Source organism: Nyctereutes procyonoides, unplaced genomic scaffold, assembly GCF_905146905.1.
Source record: "Nyctereutes procyonoides isolate TBG_1078 unplaced genomic scaffold, NYPRO_anot_genome, whole genome shotgun sequence".
In the NCBI taxonomy this organism is placed as follows: Eukaryota; Metazoa; Chordata; class Mammalia; order Carnivora; family Canidae; genus Nyctereutes; species Nyctereutes procyonoides.
Genome location: NW_026575146.1, coordinates 77639067 through 77667047, shown reverse-complemented (window position 1 = coordinate 77667047; position 27981 = coordinate 77639067). Strand labels below are relative to the sequence as shown.

General features: G+C 52.9%; 3 protein-coding genes across 4 annotated transcripts; 1 reads left to right on the top strand and 2 right to left on the bottom strand.

The window, feature by feature from the left end:
• Positions 1–5: 5 nt before the first annotated feature.
• On the bottom strand, positions 6–7608 carry IRGQ (immunity related GTPase Q). 2 transcript variants are annotated; one of them, XM_055310884.1, is made up of 3 exons: positions 7494–7608; positions 6503–7034; positions 6–5132 (listed from the first exon to the last, which is right to left on the bottom strand). In XM_055310884.1, exons 2-3 carry the CDS (start codon positions 7030–7032, stop codon positions 3761–3763), a joined length of 1902 nt encoding a protein of 633 aa, XP_055166859.1. In that variant the 5' UTR covers positions 7033–7034; positions 7494–7608; the 3' UTR covers positions 6–3760. The 2 variants fall into 2 exon arrangements, with proteins under 2 accessions (XP_055166859.1, XP_055166861.1); XM_055310886.1 differs by lacking the exon at positions 7494–7608 and adding an exon at positions 7344–7470.
• Positions 7609–8335: 727 nt separating this feature from the next.
• On the top strand, positions 8336–11140 carry ZNF576 (zinc finger protein 576). Its single transcript, XM_055310887.1, has 3 exons — positions 8336–8468; positions 8648–8748; positions 10399–11140. The coding sequence occupies exons 2-3, from the start codon at positions 8664–8666 to the stop codon at positions 10824–10826; spliced, it is 513 nt and encodes a 170-aa protein (XP_055166862.1). The 5' UTR covers positions 8336–8468; positions 8648–8663; the 3' UTR covers positions 10827–11140.
• A 6380-nt stretch (positions 11141–17520) lies between these two features.
• ZNF428 (zinc finger protein 428) lies at positions 17521–26317 on the bottom strand. The gene is made up of 3 exons (XM_055309450.1): positions 25973–26317; positions 23280–23484; positions 17521–18563 (listed from the first exon to the last, which is right to left on the bottom strand). The coding sequence occupies exons 2-3, from the start codon at positions 23353–23355 to the stop codon at positions 18061–18063; spliced, it is 579 nt and encodes a 192-aa protein (XP_055165425.1). The 5' UTR covers positions 23356–23484; positions 25973–26317; the 3' UTR covers positions 17521–18060.
• Between the last annotated feature and the right edge of the window lie 1664 nt (positions 26318–27981).

The window sequence follows — 27981 nt, the reverse complement described above, 5'->3', positions numbered from 1 at the left end:
CATAGTGGTATTTCTACTCATTTTTATTGACCTCTTCAAAAAGCACCACAGGCCAACCACACCCTGGATTAGCCCTCCCTGGTTCCCCACCCCAATGGATACAAGTCTCTTCATCATTATCCAGAAATGTATGAAACTCAGCTAAGGTGATGAGATTGTCTTTTCTACTTCTGCTTCTGGTAATGGATGGCAATGCCAAGATGTAGCATACATTTCCTGGAATTCTTGCCTTCGAGGGTCTTCCAGCCTGGAAGTATGATGTTGAGTTGACACACCCCGAGGGCAGCAGCAATCAGTTCTCAAGGGAGTCTTAATCTTTCTGCTTGGATGCTACCAGAGACAGAAGCCTCACTAGCAACATTTAGGACTCCCTTCAAAAGTCATAATTTAAAAACAACCCTTCCCCCAAATTAGTCATGACACCCAAGAGTGTCCATATACATATATAAACTCATATACACATATAAACACAACCAGCACTCCCCAAAAGAGACATAGGCAAACAAAATTGGGTCTTGCTTTCTCAGATATGATCTCTGGCATGATCCCCATTGGCATGAGGGCAGAAGGAATTTGAGGCAGGGAAGCACAGGGCAGAAATGTTAGACCAGACCAAATCAGAGATGGTGTGAAAGTGGCAGAAAAAGACAAGGGCACTCTGTGAGCAAAGGCATGGGCATAGGAGAGGTGCCCAGACTAGAGTTGTCTGGGTACTGCCTGGGGCCAAGGGCAAAGGCAACAAGACTTATGTTCGAGCTCCCCATATGCCAGGCTTCTCTGGAGGGCTGCAGCATGCTGACATGTGCATGTATGAGTGAGTGAGAGAGAGAGAGAGAGAGAGAGAGAGAGAGAGAGAGAGGCAGGGGGGAGAATGCATGTACATACACTATTCCTACAATTACCCTGTGAGGTAGATACCATTTGCTGAGTGACTTCCCCAAGGTTGCCCCAATGTCAGGAGGACTGTCTGACCCTAGAGCTACGTCTGTAGAATTTCCTGTGATGATGGGAGTGTTCTAGGTCTGTGCTGTCTAGTACTGTGGCCACACATCACATGTGGCTACTGAGCACTTAAAACATGGTTTGGGTGACTGAGAAATGGAGTTTATTCATTTTTACTTAAAAACTGATATGCAGGGATCCCTGGGTGGCACAGCGGTTTAGCGCCTGCCTTTGGCCCAGGGCGCGATCCTGGAGACCCGGGATCGAATCCCACGTCGGGGTCTCGGTGCATGGAGCCTGCTTCTCCCTCTGCTTATGTCTCTGCCTCTCTCTCTCACTGTGTGCCTATCATAAATAAATAAAAAAATTTAAAAAAAAACTGATATGCACCTCAGTTATTGGGAAACTGTTCAATATAACCGGGACAACTTGGGTGTATGAATCTCTTTCTCCATTAATGAACTTTAGGAAAGCTAAACAGGAGTACTTCTGATGAGAATTTATCATCTGAATGAGACATGTGCTAAGTGCAAAATACACACCCGATTTCAAAGACAGCATGAAGGAATGGAAAATATCTCATTCTTTTCTATATTGATTACATGTTGAAATAATGTTTTGGGTGTACTGGGTTGAGTAAAACATAACTAGTTTTCACCGTTTTCTTTTACCTTTTTACTGTGGCTGCTAGGACATTTCAAATTACAGATGTGGCTCACAACCCGTTTCTGTTGGACAGCACGGCTGTGTACCTCTCCCACTTTTCCATGGCTGGCATTCTAGATTGAGAGGTAGACAGTGTTGTACTGGATATTATAGAGATGGGCAAATACCTTTCCCCGAAGCCTGAAAGGCCTTTGAAGACCATGTCTGAAGCCATTCAGTATAAAGTCAAACGCTTTTTTCCACCCTCAGCCATCTCAACTATGATGGGATAAATTGGCCAATGGTAGGGGTTCAAGATGGACATGGGAATACCATCTGGCAAAGGACCTGTCTCTCAGATCGGTCACCCTTGTCTCCCGCTGTCAAAGAAAATTGGATCTTGCAAGTATTTACGGTTCTCATCCGGCCCTTTCATTTCTCAGATGGAACATAAGGCACTGGTCCAAGTCACCCAGAGTGACAGTGGCAAAGCCGTGCTTGCTTCCCAGATCCCCTGACCTCAGACAGGAGCTTTCTCTCCCATCAGATACTCGTTTCTCCCCACCTTGCTCATTTTCCCTGTCTTGTGGCAAGAGGCTGACAATGTAAATTCCAGTCTGCCACTGACTAATGAATGAAAAGAAATAATTACTAAGCACCTACTGTGGGTCAAGCACTCTTCTAGGTGTTGGGGGTAGAGCAGAGAACAAGACAGGTAAAAGGACAATAGCTATTAAATAGGTAAATAAATAAATAAGGTAATTGCTTACAGTAAAAATTGCTGCAAGGGAATTATCAACTGGCTGAGAAGAGTAATGGGGGTGTGTGAGCTGATTCAGTTACACTGGACAGGGATGGCTTCTCTGAGGGGACGTTTGAGTGGAGATCTGCTTGATAAGAAGGAACCAGTTATGGGAAGATCCGGGGGTAGAGCATTCTAGGCAGAAAGAACAACAAATGCAAAGATCCTGGGGTAGGATCCAAGGTGGCCCACCCAGGCATCGGAAGATCAGGCTGGTTAGGAGATGAGGTTGGGGCCAGACCACACAGGACCCTGCTGTGTGTTGTTGGGCCTAGAGCCTGCCCTCCCTGGGCTTTGCCCTCCCCATCTCTCATAAAAGAGATGCTACTTAATGGCCTTTTGGGTCCCCTTTTCCTGCTTTTTGATACAAGAACTCTGTGACCTGTGGCATCTTTTCTACCTATAGTTGGCAGCCTAGAACATTCCAGGCACTGTGGTTTCTGCCTTTGCTTCACTTATGGCACACTCCCACCGTCTGGAACACTACCTCGCTGTTCTGTGGGTCTCTTGCTCTCCGCAGCCCTGTGTGTACACCAGAAGGCAGAGCCTCTTGGGGACACCTGAGGTAGCCAACACAGAAATATCTGCATCAGTGCAGCATTATAGCTGCTTTTCCAAAAAAGGCAGGAGTATAAAATATCAAGGCCAGAAAGGGTTCGGCTTAATGACAGAAGAAATCAAGACCAAAAAGAGATAGAAACCACTAAGGGAAAGACGGACAAAGGAACAGACACACCAAAGATCCCTTGAATCACTCAGCACTTATAAAAGGGGGGTAGTCATGTCCCTTTCCAAACTCGCACTGAGAGAGGTGATTGCCAGGGTCCAAATCCATAAGGAATTTGTGGGAGATACCTCTGAGGTATGGGTTCCTGTCCTTCACACCCAGAAGGCCTCATTCCTGGTCTCTGGCTACCTCCAGGGCCCACCATGCTCAGACCTCTTGCCTCCTTCCCTCATTTTTCTGGGACCATCCTCCCCACAACAGCTGGGAAAAGATTCTGGCCCACCAGGCCCTCCCCCTCGCCCCCCAGCAGCAAATAACAGACATCTCTCTATTCCCGACCAAAGGTTCTGCAGCTCTTTTGCAAAGTCCCCTGTTCCCTCCTGTAGATGGAGACCTCCCACCACCCAGCAACTGGAATCTTAAAGTCCACCCCAATGAATTCAAAGCCCTCATTCCCTTCAAGCACCCAGCATTCTGAGTGGTGGCCCCCAGCTCCGCTACCGCAGAGGCCCAGACATCCCACGCATCTGGACCCCCCCAATCCCTCTCCCTCTAACCCGGGCGTGGAGTCCTCAGCCCCTGGGGGAGCCAAGCAGGAGGGACACTGGGCACCCCGGCAGGCCCCCCGACCCGCGTCCCACCCCTCACTGCGCGGGCACATGGGGTGCCAGCACCGCCTCGGCATCGGCCTGCATCTCGTTGAGGGCCTGCAGCAGGACGCCGTGCGCCGCGCGGTAACCCAGGCCGCCGGTGGCCGCCGCGCCGCCCGCGGGCCATAGGAAGGAAAGGGCCCCCAGCGCCGCGCCCCCGGCAGTGCCCTCGCCCGCCCACGCGCCCAGCCTGGCCTCCACCTCCGCGCGGGTCACCGGGCCCGGGAAGTGCGTCCGCTCCGCCAGCTCCCCGGGGGTCAGGCCGAGCGCGCGCTCGCGTCGAGCCAGCGCGGCGGGTTCGAGCCCCAGCGCCCGCCGCCACTCGGCCAGCTGACCCCGCAGAAGCGCCACGTCGCACGCCCAGCCTAGGCCGGGTACCGGCGCCGCCGCCGCCGCCAGGCTGGCCAGCAGAGCCGGCCGCCACGCCCCGGCCCGCAGCGCCGCAGCCTTCATGCGCGCCCCGTGGGGAGACGCGGGGGGCAGCGCCAGCAGCAGCGCCCCCGCCTGGGCCGGGGGCAGCGCGCGCCGCAGCCACTCGCAGAGCCCCGGGAGGCCGCCAGGCCGCAGCGGGAACACGGGTGGCGGCGCCTCCTCCAGCACCTCCCACGTCTCATCCTCGGGGCTCAGCGTGGCCGCACGCTCCGCGTCCCCACTGCCTGATTTCTTCCCGCCGCCGCCAAGAGGCGGCACACTCTCGCTGCCCGCTTTCTCCGAGCCTTCCCCGCTGCCTGCTTTCTCCGAATCTTCCTCGCTACCTTTCTGCAATCCCGGGCCACGTTTCTCCCTTCCCTCACTGCATGCATTCTTCACCCCCTCTCCGCCTGTGTTCTCTAAGCTCTCGCAGCTGGGCTTCTCTTTCTCTGCCTTGTCCTCTTCCTCCAGGTACTCTGGATCTTCGCCCTCACCGTCTGTTCGCACGCCGACCAGCGGCGCATCTGGCAGCACGAAGGGCCGAACCTGAGCCCAGTCCTTCTCAGTGGGGGCCCCCGGGGTGACTAGGATGAGGGCGTCGTAGTGGGTCGGATGGGGGGTGGCAGCAGCAGCAGTGCCCGTGGAGCCCAGAGGCACGTGCCAGAGCACCACATTGGGACGCTCTGGGGCCGGGTAGGGCGTGGGCCCCGCGGGCATGAAAACGGGCTCGGCATCTGGGTCACCGGGATCCAGCCCAAGCAGCACGTTCAGCACAAGGCTCACATCGGCGTTGCCGGCCACAGCCAGGTCCAGCCGTGCGCTGCCCAGTCGCTCCAGGCCAGCGCGAACCCACGACAGCGCCGCCTCCAGGCCACCGGTCTCAAAAGCCTCCCGCACGGCCTCCAGCTCTGCCGCACCCAGTACCTCGAAGCCATCCTGTGCCGGGGGCAGGAGCCTAAGGGGACAGGGAAAGGGAGGGTCAAGAGCAGAAGAGGGCTGCTGCGTTATGGGGATGGGACCAGACTAGGATGATATGGGTGGAGTTTTTGAATAACCTCTGAAAGAAGACAGAGGAGCCAGGCTCATCATACAATATATAGGAATTAGGGCTTAAAGCAGGGGGAGGGGGACGCCTGGGTGGCTCAGTGGTTGAGCGTCTGCCTTCAGCTCAGGGTGTGATCCCAGGATGGAGTCCAACATCCGGCTCCCTGCATGGAGCCTGCTTCTCCCTCGGCTTGTGTCTCTGCCTCTCTCTGTGTGTGTCTCTCTCATGAATAAATAAATAAAATCTTTTTAAAAAACAAAAAAATAAAATGGGGGGAGGAGGGCAGGTTGGTTGAGGTCAGGTTTCTGACAAAACCTAAAAAGGGGAACCTGCTAAATCTTCTCTGAGATTCAGTCTTTGGGGGAGGGGGCACTTTCCCAAGGGCCTTGCAGGGTTAAGAAAGGCCAAGCAAAACTCCTGGAAGATGGGGCTCCGGCAAAGACTGACTTGCAACTGTATTGTGGGCTAAAGGAAAGGCAAGCACCTTTGGACCGGAGCAAGGTCACCCAGGGTGCTCTTTGCAGAGCCTAGGCTTACTGAGGCGAAGAAGGGCCTGTGAGGGGAAAAGCCTCGCTTACTAGTGCTTACCAAGAAGTGGCTAAGGAAAAAAAGATGTGGCTTCATTTGGACTTATATAAAACAGGTGGCCAGGGACTGGGGGGAAAAATTTAGGAGGTAGCCAGCGAGTGGGCATAGAAATGAGATGGGATTGGGATTAAAGAAAGGCAGAGGGGGAGGAAATCCAGAAAGGGCAAGGCTCACTGAGGGTGTGGCTTTACAAGGACTAGTGTAGCTTGAGAACAAAGCTGAAGGTGGAGCAAAGCTGAAGGTGAGGGTTCCAAAGTGTGAATCCCTGGGTAACGTCTTGGCGGGGATCACAGGCTTGTGTGCTGAGTAAGCCTTCCTCCAAACTTTTGTCATGGGGGAAGCATTTGGGCATTAGGTCCTCGCCTCTCCTAAAATGCTCAGTGAAGCAGGGCTTGGGACCTGAGAATGCTTGCAGGGGGCAGAAACTGGGAGGACGGGTCAGAACCTCGAGCGACCTTTTGGTGGGGCGGAGCCTAGAAGACAAAGGCTCCAGCATTGAGTGCTGGCTTGGAGTGGAGCCTCGCTGACCTCAAAACCTGCGCTGAGGGGCAGGACCAGGGCCAGAGAGCAGGGCCCCCAGCAGCTACCCTGTTAAGGCCTGCCCCAAACTCACTGGGGGTGGGATCTCGCGATCTCAAAGAACATTTTCTGGGTGTGAAGTGTAAAGCACCAGGCCTCAAGTCCTCGCTCACCTCTGCAGCACCTCTGCCTGGCTCCGCAGCGCCACCCGCAGGCGCTCCAATTCCTTGCAGCCGTCTCGGCGGCCGCAGTCCGCGGGCAGCACGAAGAGAGCAGCAGCCCCCAACCCCGCGCCGTTCAGCAGGGCCGCGGTCTGATCCCGGGCCTGGGCTTCATCTTGTGACTCCCCAGGGCGGAGATTCCGCACAGCCAGCAGCGGGGTCCCTCGGGCCAGGGCGGCCCGCGCTGCCTCTCCCAGCGCTGGGGCCAGGGGCTCCCCGTTCCCCTCGGGGCCGGGCAGCACCAATACCAGCACGTTGGCCTCCGCCGCCCAGGGCCCTGGCGCTGCGGGCGGACAGCTCAGCTCGCCCAGGAAGAGGCCAGGGCCCGCTGCTCGCAGGCTGGGGATCCCGGAGTCCGGCCGGCCCTCGGGAATCTCTATGGTCTCCACATTCCCGTCGCACAGCGCTGCGATCAGCGCGGACTTGCCACAGCCCGGAGGCCCCAGGAACAAGGCGGTCACGTCACCCCGTGGCGGTGGCATACCTGGAAGGCAAGGGGGTGGTGCAGACCCGGGTCAGGGAGCACTCGACCTTTTTCTTTCCTGGTCTGCTCACTCTGTCCCCCCTCCATTCTTGCGTGTCACTCCCAGGGAAAAATCCGGCACCCACGCCCTGTCTATTCCCCAAGGATCCGGGTGGCTTGTCCGCCCTCTTTCTGGATACATTTAAAAATATATATTTTATTGATTTTAGAGAGAGCACAGCCGGGGGGGAGGGGCAGAGGGAGAAGCCCACTCCCCGCAGAGCGGGAGCCTGATGCGGGGCTCCACCCCAGGACCCCGGGGATCATCACCTGAGAGAAGACAGACGCTCAACCGGCTGAGCCGCCCAGGCGCCCCACTCTCTCGGTTTCAAAATCTTAGACATCCGGACGTCCGGGCCCCTCCTCCCTCAGGGACATGGAGGTTTTTATTCCCGCACTCCTCCCTTCCAAACCACTAACCGAGCAAACCGCTGGCAGTCACCGGAGAGCGCGATCGGCGGCGGCCGATCAGCCGCTGGGAAGCCCCGCCCTTGGGGTCGGGCGGACGGAGGCCGAAGAGGTTAGGGCGCCCCGATTTGGGGCGGAGGGGGGGGGGCCGTCCAGACCCGTTCCGAGGGCTCTAACCTGACGTCACTCTTTTAAGGAGGGGGTGTGTCTTGGAAGCGTGACCTCGGGGCTACAGCCCGTGACGGCGGCTGCGCAGAGCAATCGAAGCGCGCCGGCTCCCCAGCTCCTGCTGCCGCAGGGCCCCGAACAATGAGGGAGTCAGAGCGCCTGCGCGCCAGCCGCGCCGGGCCACATTGGCGCAAGAAGCGGAGGTCGGTGCGGCCCGCGCGGCCCGCAACGTCATCATAACGCATCCCACTGCGGGGAAGGACCCCTCGCGTTTCTCTGAGGACCCGGCTGGCGCGACTGCATCACTGCCGGATAGGAGCCGGGGTTTCGGCTTCGAGAGGCTCCTCCGGCGAAAGGGCGTGGGAGCCACTGGGACCTTGAGCCTCGGGGGGCCCTACCCCGCTGCCCTCCGGGTGGCGGCGCTGTGACGAGCGGCTGACGGGCGCGACGAGAGCAGCCCGCTGCTGTCCGGAGAAAAGCCGAGGCCTGGGGCTACCGGGCCTCGGGAGGAGGGAACCGAGGCTGAAGGCGCGCGTGGGAGGCGGGGGCCCGGGGTGGAACGAGGGTCACAGGATGTCAGAGAAAGATGCCTCCCGGGAGGAGGCGGGTTAGACCTGGGCGCCACTACCCGCCTCAAGACACGTGGGAGAGCTGGTGTCAAGAGATCAAGAGACCAAGGGTTCCATGCCCGGAGTTCGGGGAGTTAGATGTGGGAGGCCAGAGGTCTCACACAGGTCAGAAGGCTCCACGGGGTGTCACAGGCCTGGGGAGTCGGATCTTTTGAGAGGGTCGAAGCTTCCCTGAGGAGAGCTCCACCAGGTTAGAGTTCAAGAGGATGGCCTCTTACGGGGTGGGGTGGGGTGGGGTGGGGTGGGGGTGGGCGGGAGGCAAGGGGAGCCTGCCAGAGGTCATAGGATTGCGGGCCCCTTCATGCAACGGAAACATGAGCGACTTCACTTGATTTACTGTCCTGTCATGCGTGCTGCTCTCTTGACCAGAGGGATCCCAGGCCTTATGGAGGACCCGCATCTCGAAGGGGCCATGGAGCAGCAGGATTCGCCCCAGGAGAGGAGTCCCCGCAGCCCAGGAGGCGACATCTGTGAGTGCTGCTGGCCAGACGGGTGGGGTGCTGGAGCCGATGCTAGCTAGCTAAAAGGATTTCAGTGTCCCAGGCATGTTACAAGCACTCGCCTGCTGCAAAGGGGCTGTAATAAATGGTTTATAAGCTGCCCTACCAGGAACTGCCATTCTCTACCCTTACGTTTATTGTGCTCAGATGTACCCATCCCGCTCTGGCCACATAAGTTCGAATTGGCTGCAGTTTGGACGGACAGAGTGGCACCCAGAGAGGCTTGGGTGGGAGAAAATGTTGGACACTGAGAGAGGAGACCCGAGGTTCCAGTGCCAACTCTGCCCCAGACTTTGGGTGTGTGACTTGGGCTCGGGTTTCCCTGTCACAAGAGGTTGCCACTACTCAGGTGACACGGCTGTAAAGGGGATTAGTGGCAGAGAAGGGGAAGGTTTGATATCGGGGAGTCTGATGTTACAGGTAGCCAGTTTGACATAGGATAGCAACAGCTTCTACCGAATGCTTACTAGGTGTTGGGCACTTTCTAAGAGTTTAACCCTCATTATCTCAGTCCTCCTGACAGACCCAATGGAATTGGCATTGCTTTCAGATAAGGGAGCTGAGGCAAAGAGGTTATCTGGGACAATGAGCTCCAGTGTCAAGGTCCTCCCGCCAAAGACCACCAGGAACACACCTGCATTTGAACAAGTTGGGTTTATCGCTCATTGCACTGAGGAAGCACACACACCCTGAAGCACTGTGGGGCATCTCAGTGTTAGAAAGGACTTATCTTAAGTGATTTGGGAGAAGGTTCAAGGAAGGGTTTTGTTCCAATTAAATGCTGCCAGTAAGTAGGGGCAAAAGATAGGTTGGCTGTGTAAATAAATCTTATCGGGGGGGGGGGTACAAAGGCTCAAGCTGTGATTGATAAAGCAGCAGCAGCCCCTCCTGTGAGCCAGGATAGGGGGATGTTTGGTCATTTTTGTGGCTTGGACAATGTTCATGTTTTATCTGTGATCAGACGTTATTCTGGCATGGTCTTGATGTGATTCATCTCAGTCACAGCATGGCTTTGTCTGACAAGGTTCTGTGAAACTGCTTCTGTTCAACAGGAGAACACCAAGGCCTAGCTGTGAGTGCCAGGCCAGCCCCTAACTGTCAAGCTGCTTTTCTCTTTCTCAATACGAGTAACCACAAACCACTGTGTAGCACTGTTCTAAGCACTTTATGTTAATAATCCATTTACTCCCTCCAACAACCCCATGAGGTAGTTGTAACTGTACTGATCAGTCAACCATCCTGATATGGTTATGACCCCATTTTCCAGATGAGGAAACCGTTGTACTTGCCTAGGAAGTGGCAGATCTGGGATTCAGTGCCAAGTAGTCTGGCTCCAGAGGCTGTGCTCTAATCACATGGCTCTGCTGGGAGAGCACACTCCCTGGGTTCCATTCCTGACTCCACCATTTCATTTCCTAGCAAGTTTCCTAACCTTTCAGAGTCTCAGTCTGCTCACCCATAAAACGTCCTGTAATAGTTTGCCTGTGCCACTGTCCAGCCCTGGCGTACAGCTGGCATGTAGTAAGCACTGAATGTAAATTGTTGGCAAGACCCTGGGGCTTGGGAGAGGTCCTGGTGACTCTTGCTGGCTTCCCCCCGACCTCTCCCCACGTCCCTCAGGCCACCTGGGGGCCCCGCAGTGCACCCGCTGCCTCATCACCTTCGCCGATTCCAAGTTCCAGGAGCGTCACATGAAGCGGGAGCACCCAGCCGATTTCGTGGCCCAGAAGCTGCAGGGGGCCCTCTTCATCTGCTTCACCTGCGCCCGCTCCTTCCCCTCCTCAAAGGCCCTGCTCGCCCATCAGCGCAGCCATGGTCCAGCGGCCAGGCCCTCCACGCCAGTTGCACCCACTGCTGCCCACCCTACATTCCCCTGCCCTGACTGTGGCAAGACCTTTGGGCAGGCTGCTTCTCTGAGGCGGCACCGCCAGGCCCATGAGACCCGCGCCCCTCCAGGCCCCTTTGCCTGCACTGAGTGTGGTCAGGACTTTGCCCAGGAAGCTGGGCTGCATCAACACTACATCCGGCATGCCCGGGGGGAACTCTGAGTGAGGGTTACACCCTCCCTAGGGCAACGGGTGTGTGTGTGGGGGGGGGGATGGGTTCTGTGGCTGCTAGAACCCACCTCTGATAAGGGATGGGCGCCTTGGAAGGATGTGCTTCCCTCCCTGGACAGGCAAAGGATTCCTGATAAATAGGACCCAGAAGATGCTCATCTCCAGATTCAGTCTTTGGAGGACACAAAGGCCTTAAGGGATATAGTGAAATTAGTGAAATCTTTTAAGAGAAATAAACAAGCAAAAGGGAAAATTGTTATTTGTATCTCCCTTGTTTCCAATTAAATGGTTTGAAATCACAACTAGCTGCAGATTGTGTAATCACCTTTAATTCTTCCCAGATGGATGCCATGAGCTGTAGGAGCAAATTCCCCCTGGTTTTGTGCCTGAAGGGGGACAGGGAAGGTGAGGTGTGGCGGGGCTGTAATGTCCCTGGAAGGGGGATCCCTGGGTGGTGCAGCGGTTTGGCGCCTGCCTTTGGCCCAGGGCGCGATCCTGGAGACCCGGGATCAAATCCCACATCGGGCTCCCAGTGCATGGAGCCTGCTTCTCCCTCTGCCTGTGTCTCTGCCTCTCTCTCTCTCTCTGTGACTATCAAAAAATAAATAAAATAAAAAAATTTTTAAAAAAATGTCCCTGGAAGGGTCTCAAATGTGGGGAAACTTGGGCCTTTGGGGTGGGGTAGCAAAGTTGGGGGCTGTACTCTGAGTCATGTGGGGGTTGCAGTTCAAGTCTCTGTCTTCTCCCATTCCCTGTCACAGTCTTTCCCACTCACTGAGGGGCCTTGGTATTTAGATTTGGGCTCCTTCCCCAGTAATCTATTGCCCGCTTAATTTCATGTACCATTCTGGTCATGGAATATTTTCTAGATGTTTAGGTGAGATGACATGAATAAAATAGCAAATAGTACCTAAAAACAGAAAAGATCTGTATTAAAATGTCTAAACCAGAAACTCTGGCTTTTGAGCAGAAATTGCCAGAAAATATAAGAAGGGCATAGTGAGGGGGCTCAGTTGGTTAAATGTGGGACTCTTGATTCTGGTTCAGGTCATGACCTCAGGGTCATGAGATCCAGCCTGGTTTCGGGCTCTGCTGAGCAGGGAGCCTGCTTGATTCTCAATACCCACACCCCCGCCCCCTTTCATCCCCCACACGCATGTGCACACGCACGCTTTCGCAAAATAAATAAAAAGAAGGGCACTGGGAGGGAGGAGCTCAGGTCAGAGCTGGCCTGGCCCTGTGGGGAATCTGGTTTGAAATCAAACAGGGATACCTTCTGTTTCCTGTTGTATTTGGCCAACACTGGGAGAGTTCCCATTAAGATCCTATTTTCAGCTCTTGAAAAGCCTAACCCTGGGCTGGGTCCCACCAGGCCAGTACTGAGTGTGGTCAGGACTCTGGATTACCTGCCCTGCCCCCCTTAGAGACCCCAGTTGATGCCCTGCATACAATAATTACAGACACTATCTGAACTGAGGGATGTTTTTAAAGCCCATAGCTGATGTAAATCTGGTAGAGGATAGCTGTTTCCCAATTTTTACCTAGGTACATGGTAGCTACTAGCACTCCATTTCCCAGGGTTCCTTGCAGCTAGGTGTGGCACGGTGACGGAGTTCTGGCTAAATCCTGGGTAGAGTTCTCAAGCTTCAGAAAGGGACATGCCTTTTCCTCCACCTTCCTGCCTGGAGTGTGGACATGGTATCCAGCCATCTTGGACCATGAGAGCAATATATGGGATGCCAGAGCCGCAAGACAGCAGAAGCCTGGGTCCCTTGTTGACTACATGGAGCAGAGTCGTCATACCAGCCCTAGAATATCCACTTCCATACGATCATATAAGAGAGAAATAAACCTCGATCTTGTTTAAATCACCATTATTTTGGGTCTCTGTCACATGCAGCATAACTTACAGCCTGTCGGTAGCACAGAACGGCAGATTTGAGTAGTTAGTTGCAATGGAGACCGTATGGCCCATAAAGCCTAAAATAGTAAAGGGCCATCTGGTCCTCTATAGTTAAGTTTGCTGACCTCTTGCCTGATGGACATACAACCTACTCTGAGCCTGGAAGCCGGGATTCCCACCCTGGGAAATACTACCTCTAGTAGGGGGCTGTGTGTGTGTCCTGTAGGATCTGGACAGGGCCAGCCAGCCTGGAGCTCTCTGCTGGGGTGACTTTTGGGGAAATTGGTGGTTTGGAGTCAGTCGGCCATTACTCTATCCTAAAATACCGACTTCACCAAAGCCAAACATTTCCTCTGCACCTGGTGATAGCTCAGAAGTCTCCAACCCAGATGTTTCACACCACCCCCACAGCGGTTCCCTCAAACCCAAACCTGAGGCACTAATCACACATGCTCCCCTGAGACAGACAGCAGCCTGCCTGTGTTCTTCCTCTTCTCTCCACTCTCCAGATGTCATAGATTCCCAAGACTTTAAATAGCATCCTGGTGACTTCCAAATCTTTATGTTCAGCTCAAACCCCAGACTTCTCCCCAGGAGAAGAAAGTCACTTGGATGATGAATAAAAGTCCCCAAAACATAAAAAGGGTCAGTGTGACTCCTACAACCCCCACCTACACCATTACCATCAGATCGGTCAACTGTGTACTCAACTTCTAAATTCTGGAGTCTGACAGGCCCTCCCCACAGGGATCTCCTAAGTGTTCCCCCCACCCCCACCCCAGACCTGCGACCACAGCTGCCCTCTCCAGTCCACTACAGACCACATCCTGTGTACGTTAAGTCAGCACACACAACTCCTCATTTAAAATCCTCCAATGGCATCCTGTAAAAAACATCCAAAGACCTTACCCAGGCCCAGAAAACCCAACAATGATGGAGCCCCACCCCACTAAGCAATCTCAGCTACCTCCCTACTTTATCTTCACTATACTCTAGTCACACATGCCAGGCTGGCTTCTACCTCAGGGCCTTTGCACTTGCTCTTCCCTCTGCCTCAAGTGCTCTTACCCAGAACTTGCTACTTAGGAATCAATACATGCTACATCCTCAGAGAGGTTCTCCTTGACCTGCTTGGCTAAAGTAGCACCACCAACCCTTACCCTGACTTAGTTTCTTCCTAGCGCTCTTCAATACCTGAGATTATCCCGCTTTTTCATTATCTCTGTCCTTGGTCTGGAATCCAAACTTTTGGGGGCAAGTGTTCTGTCTTCCTCACTTCCTCAGTACCTAAGATAGTGTTGATCTCAGAGGCTCAAAAAATGCTTGACTATGCCTACTCTCTACCTAGTGGCTCTCGACCTGCAGCCCTCCCTGTGATGCTGTGATGCTGGGCTTTCTGCAATTAGGTTTCCCAGACTCCCTCCAGAACTGGCTTCCTCAAGTTCTGCCTACGAGTAAAGAAGATAGGAAGAAGGGGAAGGCAGTCACCTTGCTTTGGGATCCTGCTGGAAGCCCTCCAGCAGCAGCTCAGACTCCAGTGCCTTTCCATATCAGCACCAGTACTGTGCTAAACCTCTTGAGGTTTAAACCTCTGCACATGGCCTGTCCTCCAAAATCCTGCTGGACCTGTACCCTAGTCCTAGAGGTGGGAGCTTTCTGTAGGCACAAATTGCTCAGTTGCCTCGTTTTTCCACATTTGTGCTCTCAGACTTCTAACAGCTGCATAATAACTGCCCTGTGTTAAATCCTCTCTTGGAATTCCTAGCTTGGTGTTCATATCCTGTCTGGGCCCTGAGCAACTGAATGACCCCAGGCAGCAGATTAGGTCTCTTGATTCCCAGTCTGACATATCCTTAGGAATTTTTGCTGATAACTGGATGACTCTCTACATCCATGCTTAGAAAGCCCTGTCTTAGGGCAGAAAAGTGCTTAAGTGTGCTGCTTCAGGAAATAAAATCCATCCGTGGTATTTTAATGAGCTGTGAATGTCTGCTTTGACGATTCTGAGATTCATTGATGTTAAGCTATAGTGGTTATGAAAGTCTCAACTTGAAGAGTGGATAAATGTCAGGTTCTCAGATTCTGAGCTTCTAGGATGAAAAGTGTGGGTTTTGACAGATGCTTTGGTATAAGATTCTGTAACAGGCATCAAAATGAAAGTGTTCTTTATGGCCACGCAGGTACCATAATCAGTGAAGCAAACAGGATATGAGGGTCCAGATGCCAGATAGAGAGGAATGAACACATGGGAGGAATGCCCCATTAGCGGGAGGTAACCCTTAGCCAGCTCTAGCAAGCTACTGCCCCATGAGATTGTGGGTTCAGCACTCTAGACCTCACAGTCTTCAAGAGAAACCCTGAACCTCCATTTTGATGTGAAAGCTGCCTGTTTTTAAATGTTGATAACCAACATGATTTAAAAAAAAACTCAGTAACTCTGAGGAGACCAACACACTCCACACAGTAACTCTGTGTGGAGACCACCACACTCCTGCCAGTCAGACGGTGGCTATGGACAGCCAGGCTGCCATTTCTGGTATGTGGCTTAATGGTTAAGAATGTATGCCCTGGGGATCCCTGGGTGGCGCAGCGGTTTGGCGCCTGCCTTTGGCCCAGGGCGCGATCCTGGAAACCCCGGATCGAATCCCACGTCGGGCTCCCTGCATGGAGCCTGCTTCTCCCTCTGCCTGTGTCTCTGCCTCTCTCTCTCTCTCTGTGTGTGTGTGACTATCATGAATAAATAAATAAAATATTAAAAAAAAAAAAAAGAATGTATGCCCTGCATCCACCCGTCTGGAGTCAAACCCAGGCTCTGCTTCTTAATAGCTGTGTGACCCACCTGTAGCAGGTAAGTTAACCTCCCTATGCCCTGGCTGAATAGCCGTAAAATGGTTGTGATAATAGCCCCTATACCTCTGAGGGTTATGACAATGACTCAGACATGGAGACACAACCCAAATTGGTAGAACAGCCTACCAGGCCTGGTCCTCTGCCCCTCCTTGACTTTACCTTCCTACCAGTCTTCCCCTGCCTTCCTTAGCAACAGCTTCATGGTCTAAGTGTTCTTCCATAAATACCTCAGGTTGGGCTTCACCTCAGGGCCTTTGCACTCATGGTTCCTGCAGACAGTGCAGGTGCCCTACTCCTCCCTACTCCTGGTCTTGGCTCTGAAGTCACCTTCTCACTGAAGCCTCCATGACCACCCTACTTGAAACCGCCTCACATACAGGTACAAGCCTCCCCACCCTGTTTTCCTCCACAGCCACTTACTACCTTCTAAAGTCTGTATGTTTTATACATTTCACTTAAAAAGTATCTGTCTTGGGATGCCTGGGTGGCTCAGCGGTTGAGCGTCTGCCTTCAGCTCAAGTCCTCATCCCCAGTCTGGGGATCAAGTCCCACACTGGGCTCCCTGCGAGGAACCCGCTTCTCCCTCTTCCTATGTCTTAGCTTCTCTCTGTGTCTCTCATGAATAAATAAAATCTTAAAAAAAGAAAAAAGTATCGGTCTTCCCCATTATAAATGGGGTTTCCACAAAGGCAGGGATTCTTATTCTTGTTCTTCATGCTCTCTGCTCTACTCCCAGCTCCCAGGATACTGCCAGTATCTCGCAGGTGCTCAACACATCACCGTTGAATGAATGAATAAATAAATAACAGCCCCTACCTCATAAGGATCCGATGCGATTGTCCATATAAAGCACTTTAACCCAGGACCTGGTCCACTGTGAGCGCTGATTTAATGATGGCCATTACGGTAATTCAGGTTCTATTCTTGAAGATTCTTAGTTGCCAAGCTTCTATGAGTTAACACACGTAAAGTGCCTTAGAACAGGGCTTGGCACCCAGTAAATGCTCAGTAAATGGTAGCTATCATTATAATTAGGCTTCTATTTTCAAAGGAGCTCTGGTGCCAAACTTCTATGAATTAGTAATTCCCAACTCAGAGCAAGAGCCAAGTTTCAACAAAGCTATAATGAGCCGGCCCTCTGCTCCTTTCTGCCCTCATCCCTCCAGCTCTGCCCTCTCTGACACTGGGCGGGCTCCTGCCTCCTGCCTGGACTGCTCTTCCCGCCCAAGCGCACAGTTCCTGCTCCCTGGGGGAGGGCTACACTGTTTAAAATGGCAACCCCCTTCCAGAACTGTTCTCCCTCCTTGGCTTTATTCTTCTCCACAGCATCTATCACCATCCAGCATACACTACATCTTGTTTACCGTCTGTCCCTGTCACTGGGCCTACCCACCCCCGAGTAAGCTCCATGAGGACAAGGGCTTTATTCACTGGTATATTCACAGTGTGCAGCATTCGTCAGGGACTCAGAAGATATTCCCTAAATGAATTAATGGATCACAGTCCCTACCTCACAGAGTTATTCTAAGGATCTGATGATCTCATGCAAATAAAATGCAGCACTCTGTAAGTGCTGGGGAAATGGCAGCTGTAATTATAATTAAGGTTCTATTTTTGTAAGTTCCTAGATACACAACTTCTATGAGTCAATATATATAAAGCTCTTGGACCGGCACTTGGCACCCAGGAAGCACAGCTCTGATTATAATTAAAGTCCTCTCTGCAAAGGTTCTCAGGCAGCAGAGAGAACATTAGCTGTCCCCTACCATCCTCCACAAATCATTCTCTGCTTTCTGGGCTTTGGCTACACCACCTTTCCCAGATTCCCTTGCCCTGAGCTGTGGCCATGTGATTAATTTCTCAGCAAAGGGAAGTAAATGGGAGCAGTATGTGCCACTTTTGGGCTGGAGATCACATGTACCTCTCCACGCTCACCGTCCTCTTCCACCATGGCAGGACCCAGGTCATGGCCACTCAGCCAGGACCATGTGGATGACAGTAGGCTAAGGGATGGCCTGGGTCCTCAAATCACTGTGTGGAGAAGGGTTGCCTACCAACCTGAAACATTATTACGTCAGTGTGAAACTTCGTTGTGTTGAGTTGAGCCCGCACGTCATGGGGTCTCTGAGTAAATATATGGAAACCACAGAAGCATTCAGTAAATGTTAAAAGTCTTGGTGACCGTGCTCTTACAGTTCCCCCAGGGAGGAGACCCAGGGGATGGGGGAAATAAGTCCCCAGGCCCATGCCTCACACACTCAAGTGTATACACACATGCACACACATATACCAAACATGCTGGACCGACACACACAGAATTTGGCTTTTATTCTGGCCTTCACACATCTACTGCTAAGACGACACACATCGGCGGTACCCCCATCCCCCATGACCATTAGGACTACCCCAGTTTCCTCAACCCCCTCCTCCCACCCCACCCCTTCTGCCAAGCTCCCTGGGTGGGATCTCTGCCTAAACCTCACCCCGGGCATGCAGCATGAAGTGCCCATGCAGCTCCCCGAGGTTGTCGAAGGAATCCTCACACTCTGTACAGTGGTAAGTGCCCTCCTCCTCTTCCTCCTCCTCCTCCTCCTCCCTCCCAGCTGGTCGGCCCTCCCCAACCCGAGGTGGCTCCTCCTCTTCCTCCCCAAGGACCCTGCCTTCAGGGGCTGGAGCTTCCTGGGGGGCTGTAGCAGGGCAGCAGAGCCGGCAAGGTGGGGTGCCTGGTGGGGCCTCCCCAAGGGGTGAGCGGCCACAGAGCTGGCAGGGCTGGGCTGGGGGGCCTGGGGGTTGGGCTGCACGGGGGGCCCGGCGAGATGGGCCCCCCCGGCCCCCCCCCAGGCGCTGCTTCACCTTGTAGCCAGGGTCATATTCAGGATCATCAGTAGCCTCCTCCTCCTCCTCCTCCTCATCTTCTTCCTCTTCGGAGTCTGGCTCTGAGAGAGTGTACTCAGAGTCAGAGGAATGCTCAGGGCCTGCAGGGGGATGAAGGGGAAAAGACAGAGGCATCTGAGGACAGAGAGCTCTGCCCTTCGCTAAGCCTTATTCAGACTTGCCACAGCATGAAGGGGGCAGCCTGGACACAACCCTGCTCTTCCCCACAGTGAACCCCAGTTACATGGAGCACACGGCCTGGCACACAGTAGGTACTCAGTGTCTAAGCAAATGAATGTCTTGCAAGTACTGCCTCTCAGAGGTTTAATAAGGACAAAGTAGCAGTAATGAACACAGTAACGGTGTTTCTTGCTATTTTAAGAACTCTGTTCTTGAGGCTCCTGGCTGGCTCAGGAGGTTAAGTGTTGGGCTCCTGATTTTGGCTCAGGTCATGATCTCTGGGTCGTAGGATGGAACCCCAAGTTGGGGGGTGCTGTGCTCAATGGGGAGTCTGCTTGAGATTCTCTCTCCTTTCCCCTCTACCTCTGCTCCCTACCCCCATGCCTACATACATGTGCTCTAAAATTAAATTAAATTAAATTAAATTAAATTAAATTAAATTAAATTAAAAAAGAAAGAAACTTGTTCTTATATAGTAATCTATCTAAGCCTTATAACAACCCTTGGAAGGAAGTACTGTTATTAACGCTAAGTGACAAATGGGAAACTGAGGTACAGAGCAGTTAGGTGACTCACTTGCCTCTAGTCACACAGCTCTAACAGGGAAAGCTAAACAGGGGCGATGGACTACACTGTTCATTTTAGGGAGACAAACCCGTCTTCAAGCAAATTAAAACACATACATATATGTACTTTGATATGTGTGGTATACACATTTATACATAGTTAAGTGAATTAAAATGTTCATTCGTAAAGATTTATTTCCTTTTAGAGAGAGAGAGAGAGAAAGCGTGTGATCTGACCCCTGAGATCCTGACCCGAGCAGAAACCAAAAGTTGGACGCTCAAGTGACAGCACTATACAGGCACCCCTAAAATATTTGTTAGTCCAGATATATTACCGTGATTTTGTGGGCATGTAGGACATGTCTAGGACAAGTTCAGATTAAAAAAAAGGAAAAAAATTTGTAGTCAATGTACAGGAAAGGGTGCCATCAGCAGTCATAATAGGGGGTGCACATGAGAGTGCTGGTCAGGGAGGAGGGGGGCCCCACTACAGTGGCAGCAGTGTGGGAAATACATCAGGCGCCTGTCAAAAGCATCCCCGAGCCTGCGTCCATCCTGGCCCCTCCTTCAATTTCCTCCAGCCCAGAGGGGTCCTGTTACAACTGAGTGAATCACACTGGGCTCCACCTGCCACCTCAACCCTTCCCTCCAGCATGTGCTGCCCCAGGGCCTTTGCTACCTTTTTTACAGATGGACTAGGTGTTGCTCCTTCCACGGCCAGGTCTCTGCTCCAGTGTCACCTTCTCAGTGATGCCCTCACCACTCTATCTGATTGGCAATCCTTGCCCAGCACTCCCTATGCCCCTAACTCTCCTCAACTTACTATGCAACATCGACTTGGATGCTTATCGTCTGTCCCCCAGAGCAGGGACTTTGTCTGGTTCATGGCTGCATCTCTAACATCTAGAACGCCTTCTTTGTGCCGGCATTCAATTTAGCAAACCCCTTCAGAGGCTTTCACACATACTGTTCCCTCTGCTGGGAATGTCTCACCCTGGTTTTCCCCATCATTCTTTAGGACCCAGTAGGAAGCTTCCCTCCTCCCTGAGGCTGTCCCAGATCTCATTCTAGCAGCCACTCACTGTCTTTTGCCCTCTGGCTGTCCTCACCCCAGCCCTGAGGGCTGAGCCGGTACACAGCCTCTCCCACCAGACAGGGTGGGGTGGGGGTGGGCAGGCGTGCTCTGACTCACTGCCGGGTCCCTGGCATCACCCAGCTCAGAATAGGTGGTAAATGTTGGCAGAATGTCCCTCCCCGCAGCTTTCTCTCTTTCCTTGCCCCTGCCTCCATCCTGCTGTCTCTCTGCCATTTAACACAGTTTCCTGAGTCCTTGACGTGGGCTAGTGCCTCTGCCTGGAAGGCTGTCCCCCACGCTGTCCACCTGGCGACCTCCTGCTCATCCTTCAGGACCTAGGACAGGCTCTGTCCTCTCTGGCGGTGGCTCCCTCCACCCTGGTTCCCACTGGTCCAGTGTCTCCCCTTGTAACTGTCCTAGATGGGGTCCCCAACGCTGCCCAGCCCAGGACATGTGGGTTCGGTGAACATGGGTACCCTGAGGACTTCCCTCTGCTCTTCTCTCACCTGGTGACCTTTTCTTCTTCTTCTTCTTTTTAAGATTTTATTTATTTACTCATGAGAGACACAGAGAGAGAGAGGCAGAGACACAGGCAGAGGGAGAAGCAGGCCTCCATGCAGGGAGCCTGACGTGGGACTCGATCCCGGGTCTCCAGGATCACACTCTGAGCCGAAGGTGGTGCTAAACCGCTCCAGCAGTTCTCATTTTCTTCTCCATTTGTAAACTCCTGTTCCTCTTTTCAATCCCAGATCACACATCACCTTCTCTATGAGGTCCTCCCTGACTCCTCAGGTGGTGTCTCTCTCTTATCTGGGAACCTCTGCCCCTGCCCCACCCCCTAGCCTGAACCCCAACACATCCTGACCACCTGGGAAGTGCCCTGGAGATGGGAGATTCCTAGAAGGCAGGGCCTGAGTCTGACCCATCTCCATGTCTTCAGCAATGCAGAGTCCCCAGTTGGCCTCAGAAACACTTGCTGAATGGCTGCCAAACACAGAGGAAACCCCTCTAGTCTTGGGCTGAGGCCCTACCCCTCTTTCTCCTCCCACCTGACTTCACACCACCTGCCCTCCAGGGCCTTCAATGCCCACTATGACTTCATGCGGTTGGCTTGGGAAAGGCAGTCAGGTCGTTGTCCACGGCTACGAGGCCTTTCATGTCCACTGTGATTTGAAGGACCACAGGCCCTTTTGCACCTACCATGCCTTCTCCACCTACGAGATCCTCAAAGCCCGGCATGTCTCCAGCATCCACTGGACCCTCGATGTCCACAGGGCCTCCCAAGCCTCCTGCCTCCTTGAAGACCACCAAGTTGGCAGTGCCCAACAGCTCCTCGGTGCCTACCAAGCCACCCACAGCCCCCAACTCGGTCACAAGCCCAAGTAGTTCCAAGTCTACCAAGTGGGCAAGTACAAGGACAGCCCCTTCTAAGCAGCCCAGCAGCAAGTCCCGAGTCCACAGCAGGGCAAGAACACCCAGCAAGGCCAGCACTGACACCAGGGCCAGCAAAGTCAGCAAGGCCAGTGGCGTACGACGCCACCAGCGGAGGGGCACACACAGCCGGGGCAGGACTCCTGGCAGAAGGGGCAGCCGCAGCTCCAAGAGGTCACCCAGCAGGGCCAGCGCCATGACCAGGGTGAGAGCTCATGGTACACCCGGTGGGCCCAACCGGGCAAGAACTCCTACCTCCCAGAAAAAGCAGAATAGGGGCAAGAGTTACAGCAGGCCTAGAAACAACAACCGGGAAAGAAGTAAGAGCCAGCCCAGAAATGCGAACAGAGAGAAGAGTGATAGCTCACCAGGGGCCTCAGGCATGGGGAAGAGTTCCGGGCTGGCTATAACCCTAAGCAGGGCAAAGAGCTACAGCCCCAGTAGAACTTCCTGTGAGGAGAAAAGTCACAGCCAGTCTCTGTCATCATCGAGGAGGGCGAGAAGTTATAGTCAGATGGTCACCCCTACCATGGAATGGAGTAATAGCCCAATAGAAGTATCTAGCAAGGTCAAGAGTTACAACCAGGATAGTGTACCCAGCGGGACCCAGAGTCATAGCCGGTGTAGCACCCCCAGCAGGACCCGAAGTCACAGCCGGTCTAGAACGCCCAGAAGAGCAAGAAGTCGCAGTCAGAAGAGAACCCACAGCAGGGAGAGAAGTCACAGCTGGAAGAGGAATCATAGTAGGGCAAGAAGTCGTACCCGGAAAGGAACTCCTAGTCAGATGAGAAGACACAGCCGATCTAGAACCCACAGCCAGGGAAAAAATGATAACCAATCTAGAACCCCCAGACAAGAAAGAAGTCACAGCAAGGAGAGAGATCACAGACGATCTAGAACACCCAGCAAGGAGAGGGGTCATAGACCATCTAGAACCCCCAGCAAGGAGAGAGGTCACAGCCAATCTAGAACCCCTAGCAAGGAGAGAAGTTATAGCCTTTCTGAAACCTCCAGCGAAGAAAGAGATTACAGCCGATCTAGAACTTCCAGCAAGGAAAGCTATCACAGCCAATCTGGAACCCACAGAAAAGAGAGAGATCGTAGTCCCTTCAGAAAAAAGAGAGCTCACAACCAATCCAGAACCTTCAGAAAAGAAACAGATCACAGGCGATCTCGAACCCCCAGCAAGGACAGAGACCACAGCCAATCTCGAACCCCCAGCAAGGACAGAGACCACAGCCAATCTCGAACCCCCAGCAAGGACAGAGACCACAGCCAATCCCAAAACCCCAGCAAGGAGAAAGGCCACAGCAGATCTAGAACATACAGCAAGGAGAGAGGCCACAGCCCATCTCGATCCCCCGATAAGGAGAACAATCCTAGCCAATCTACAATCCCCAGAAGTCTCAGCCAGAAGGATTCCACTAGCAGAGGACGCAGTCCCAGTCAGAATGGAACACCTAGGGAGACAAGGGACCACTCCCCATCTAGATTGCTCAGTGGAGCCCCAATTCCAAGCCAGGATGATAATCAAGGTAATGCCACCATCTCTAAGGCTGCCTCACCTGGAGAGAGGTCCTCATCATCTTCTTCCAAGCTGGCATAGCCCCCAGTCTCAGTTGGCTCACGGGTCTCTGTCATGGCCAGGGGAGGGGACAGGAGACAGGAGCAGAGGAGCAGCTAGGCAGAGTTCCTCCCCGGCCAGCTCTTCACAGCCAAACCTTGGTCACAAGTTCTCCAGTGCAGGATGTCAGCAAGTAGAGCGGGATGCTGAGCAGGGGAAGGAAAGGCCTGTGGTGACTCAATAAATTTTTACATTAGCATCTGCCTCCCCAGGCCCAGCTGTGTGCTCAGTGCTGGGGGAAAGGAAAAGACAGCCCCTGCTTCTATAGATCTTAATTCCCCCATCTGGGCAACAAAGCTCTCAGTGGAGCGGGGAAGGTAATATTCCAAATATTTAGCAGCAGGTACCAGTGTGGGTACCAGTCAGAACCGAAGGGAACATGGTCCTATGCCAGGGATTAAAACACTTTAGGTGCCGGTTTGTGAGAAAGTCTAGAGCTGGGGGAGGGTCCAAAGTGGCAGATGGAAGGTAGGGAATTACTTGAGGTAGTGGTGATACACCAATCCGTCTAAAAGTACTTCAATATTTAAACAAGTGTATGATAGCCCTGGTTGGTGTCAGCCCTAGTTCTACACCTTGGCAAGATAGAGTCTAGGTCTGAACCCTAATCTGCCAGTCTAGCTGTGTAGCTTCTAGCAAAGGACTTAACTTCTCCAGCCTGTATCCTTCTCAGTACAAAAAGGCTTCCAGAGCTTAACTCAAGTAGTTCTTATAACTATGTTGAGAGATTATCATCTCCTTTGTGCACGAGGAAATTGAGACACAGAGGTGATTAGCAAGTAGTTCAAGTCATACCAACTAGGATTTGATGTTATCCTACCTCTCATAAAATGATCCCTTGACTGAAAAAACTTTTTGAGGATTCGTTAGGCTCATTCAGTATAAACTGCTGGTATGTGGCAGGTACTCCAGTAACAGTGGCTGCTAATACTTCCACCTGTAACCATTCCTATAAACCCCCAGCCATTCCAGACTTCTCATCTCTCCCTGGGGACACCAGGACTTTTCATATCTGTGGGTCTTAGCAAATCCTGCTATTGCTGTCTAGAATGTCCTTCTTTCCCCTAGTCTGCCTAGTGAACTCCTATGCACTCTCCAAAGCCCACCTCAAAGCCCAAATACCATCTCTACCCCTTCCCAGAAGGGGTTCCTTTCTCTCCTATTCTTCTTCACCAATACATCCATGCGCTGCGCGCACGCACACGCACGCACGCGCGCACACACACACACACACACACACACACACAGAGCAGTTCTTTTGTCTCCCATTGCACTCACTGGCAGTAAAAAGCCAGGAAGAGTAAGTTAGTGAAAGGGCTGGCAGCCTCAGCTACACTACACTTTTTTTTTTTTTTAGCTACACCTTTTTATACCAAGACCTGTGCTGGGTACTGGGTATACAATGGTGGAAAATACACAATCTCTTCAAAGCCTGGAAGTCAAGTTTAATGCTAGGGGCTAAAGATAGAGGAAAAAAAAAAAAGTGAAGCCTGGAGGAGCCTGGGGCATTGGAGGGCTGGTAGCAATGGCAGGGGAGTTTTCTAAGGACACCTGGATCTGGGCTTTAAGGACGGGAGATTCGTAATCTGCAGAGGAGAATTGTCATGATATCATACTACTTGTTGGGTCCCATCTAATTTGGGAATTCTACTTTATGCCAGGATAAATTTGCCAAATTCAGTAAATAAAAACAGACCAGCCTGGTTAAATTCGAATTTCAGATAAACAGGAAATTACTTAATATACATAGGTCCCATGTAATATTTGGGATACACGTTTCTAAAAGGTTATTTATCTGAAATTCACATTTAACTGGACGTTCTACATGTTACCTGGCAACCACACGCTACAATCAGGGTTTCCCAAGAGATTTCCAGGAGGCATTGCTCACCAGTCCAGCCTACCTTCCCCCCAAACCCACATTACACAAGGGCCTTCCAGAGTTTTCCAGATGTCAAGTGGAGACATTCTTTGGTGCGCTGGTCCCATTCCTACAACTACGGTGGCCATACAGGCTTCCACAATTTTAAAGGGACACAAATGAGGCTCCCTCACCATCACAAGGAAAAAAACCCCGCCAAGGCCTTACTACACCTTGAACCTACAGCACCCAACTCCCAAGATGCCCTGCGTGAGCACACTAGGCACGCGCTCCCACAAGGCTAGGGCAAGGGGGCAGAGCAAACCCTCACACAGGACGGTAAGGACCAGTCCCCACAATGCCCTGCGGCAACTCTTCCCAGGATGCCTCGGGCCTATAGCGACCACCTTCCGAGGCGTCCGGCGTCGAAGCACGCCAGGCTTCCGCGATGCTCAGCGGAAGGTGTGTGACAAAAGGGGCTGGTTCCCCACAAGGAGCTATAATCCTTCCCAGAATGCACTAGGCCCATAACGACCAGCAGACCGGCTCCCACAATGCCTTAGGGCGGAGCGTCCCGTTTCCCCAGGATGCCCCAGGACGGCACGGAGCCGCGCTGGGGGAGAAAAGGGAGCCCGGGTCTCGCCCTCCGGCCGTCGCGGGCCAAGACGGCTGCCTGCTCGCCCCGGTGACGGGAGCCGTCATTCCCATCATGCAGCGGTGCCGTAGTGCCCGCTTCCCAGCATGCCCCGCGCACCCCTATCCCGGACACTCACCGGCGCTAGCGGCCCCCGCTCTGGCTCGGCGGCGGCGGCTGCACGCCTGGGCTCTGCGCCTGCGCTGCAAGTCGGGGAGGAGGGAGTGCAAAGCGGCGAGAGGAGCCTAGGGCGCTTGCGCCGCGAGATGGACCATTCCCATCGCTCGGTGGGAAGAGGGGCTCCGTGAGTCGGGCCATCGACGAGGCCCGCGCAGGGGGTTCCGGGCTTTGCCCCTCGCTGTCCGGGTTTACTTGGTACAGTCCGCAGCTAGACGGAACCAGAAACTGCAAGGCTTGCGCGTGCGTGAGCGAGCAGCTAAGCGCCTTCGAGAAAACGGAATGAGCTGAGGGCTGGGGGCCGCCAGCTAGGCCTGGATCCTGGACCTGAGGCTTGCTTATTTGCATAATCTTAGTGAGGGACAATAGGAGCCCTACGGCGGTGAAGGGGCAATTTGCATATTCCCCGGAGAGGCCGTACTCCAGAACGCTGTGATTAGCATATAGGGGGAGGGCGGCTGGGGGCGCTCCTGAACAAAGCGCATGCGCTCACGGGTTGCGGACTAGCGCGGAGTGGGTGGCCTTGTTTTAGTTGGCATCAGTTTGCATCCGGAGAGGGGGCACAAGGGCCAAGACACTTACCAAACCCTCACAAGCCCTCCTCTACCCCCAGCATAAATATTTACTGCTCTCTCCTGTGCCAAGCCCTGTGCAGGTGAGCACTGTGGTTTCCGCAGTATGGAGACAAACCTGGCCCCTCATGGCACCCCAATCAAAGGAAGGGGAGCCATACAAAGTCAGAACCACAACCTAGAGTGTTCAGACTTGGGATGAGTGGAGTATAGGAAACTGTGGGAGCCAGAGGAGGTGCGTACCCCAGCTTGGAAAGACTTCCAAGAGGTGGTAATCTTTAAGCCAAGGATGAATAGAAGCCAACCAGGATAGGAGTTTTTCTGGCAGAGGGAACAGCAAGGGTAGAAGCCTCCAGGCAAAAAGTAGTGCATGGTTTGATTGAGAAAGCGATAGTACGTCTGAAACAGAATTGAGAGGGTTCCCCGGGGTGCCCGGGTTGAGTCCCACATCGGGCTCCCTGCATGGAGCCTGCTTCTCCCTCTATGTCTGTGCCTCTTTCTCTGTGTCTCATGAATAAATTAAAAGAATATATATTTAAAAAGAGAGGGGAAGGGGCTCCTATAGGTGAGGAGCTCAGACTACGCTGATGATGATGATATAGAAAACTTTTGCAGGGTTCTGGGCTTCCTGGAAATTGACTCAGATTCCAGCACAGAACTCTCCAATGAGCTCTCATTACACTTAGAAAAAAACTCAAACTCTATCATGGCTGTGAAGCTATACACATGATCTCCCCCTACTTGTCTCTGATTTCACTCATCTCTCTTTATCCACTCTAGTCTAGCTCCACTTCCCCTCAACCTCTGCAATCTCTTTACCACGTCAGGCCTTTGCCCTTGCTGTTCCCTTTGCCTGAAAATGCTTTTCCCGCTTATCTTTGAATAGCTGATCTTATGCTCATCTTTCATATCTTGGCACAGGTGTCAATCAGCCAGGCTCTCCTTGATCTTTCAAAGATGGTACCTCCAGATTTGCTGTAGAGAAGTGAGTGTGGTTGTGGATAAAGCAGGACTGGCCACAAATTGATGGTTGTGGAGGCTGGGGTGAAGGGTGCATGGGACTTCATTGTCCTGTTCTGTTTACTTCTGTGTTCAAACTTTTCCATGATAAGTTAATAATACTCCATATCCCCTTACTCTGCATTTTATCTTAAGGGCACCTATGGCAATCTGAAATTAAGTGTTTTTTTTTTTTTGTTTGTTTGTTTTTTTGCTTCCTTGCTGCTGTCGTTTTCCTCATGGAAGCTCTGCCTGAGGGTAAGAATGGAGTCACCCTTTTTCTTTGGGTCCTCAGTGCCTAGAACAGGATCAAGTTTCAGGTTAGTGCTAAGGCATCTAGAACACCTAATATTTGCCTGTTTTATTCACTATGGCATCTCCAGATCTTGGAGCAGCATCT

Bases quoted from the DNA above. Each gene is read 5' to 3' on its own strand.
- ZNF576 (XM_055310887.1), top strand. From the start codon at position 8,664: ATGGAGGACCCGCATCTCGAAGGGGCCATGGAGCAGCAGGATTCGCCC. The intron at 8,749-10,398 runs GTGAGTGCTGCT...CACGTCCCTCAG, and splicing joins CAGCCCAGGAGGCGACATCT to GCCACCTGGGGGCCCCGCAG.
- ZNF428 (XM_055309450.1), bottom strand. From the start codon at position 23,355: ATGACAGAGACCCGTGAGCCAACTGAGACTGGGGGCTATGCCAGCTTG. The intron at 18,564-23,279 runs GTGAGGCAGCCT...ATCCCCCTGCAG, and splicing joins TGATGAGGACCTCTCTCCAG to GCCCTGAGCATTCCTCTGAC.
- IRGQ (XM_055310884.1), bottom strand. From the start codon at position 7,032: ATGCCACCGCCACGGGGTGACGTGACCGCCTTGTTCCTGGGGCCTCCG. The intron at 5,133-6,502 runs GTGAGCGAGGAC...CTGTCCCCTTAG, and splicing joins CAGGCAGAGGTGCTGCAGAG to GCTCCTGCCCCCGGCACAGG.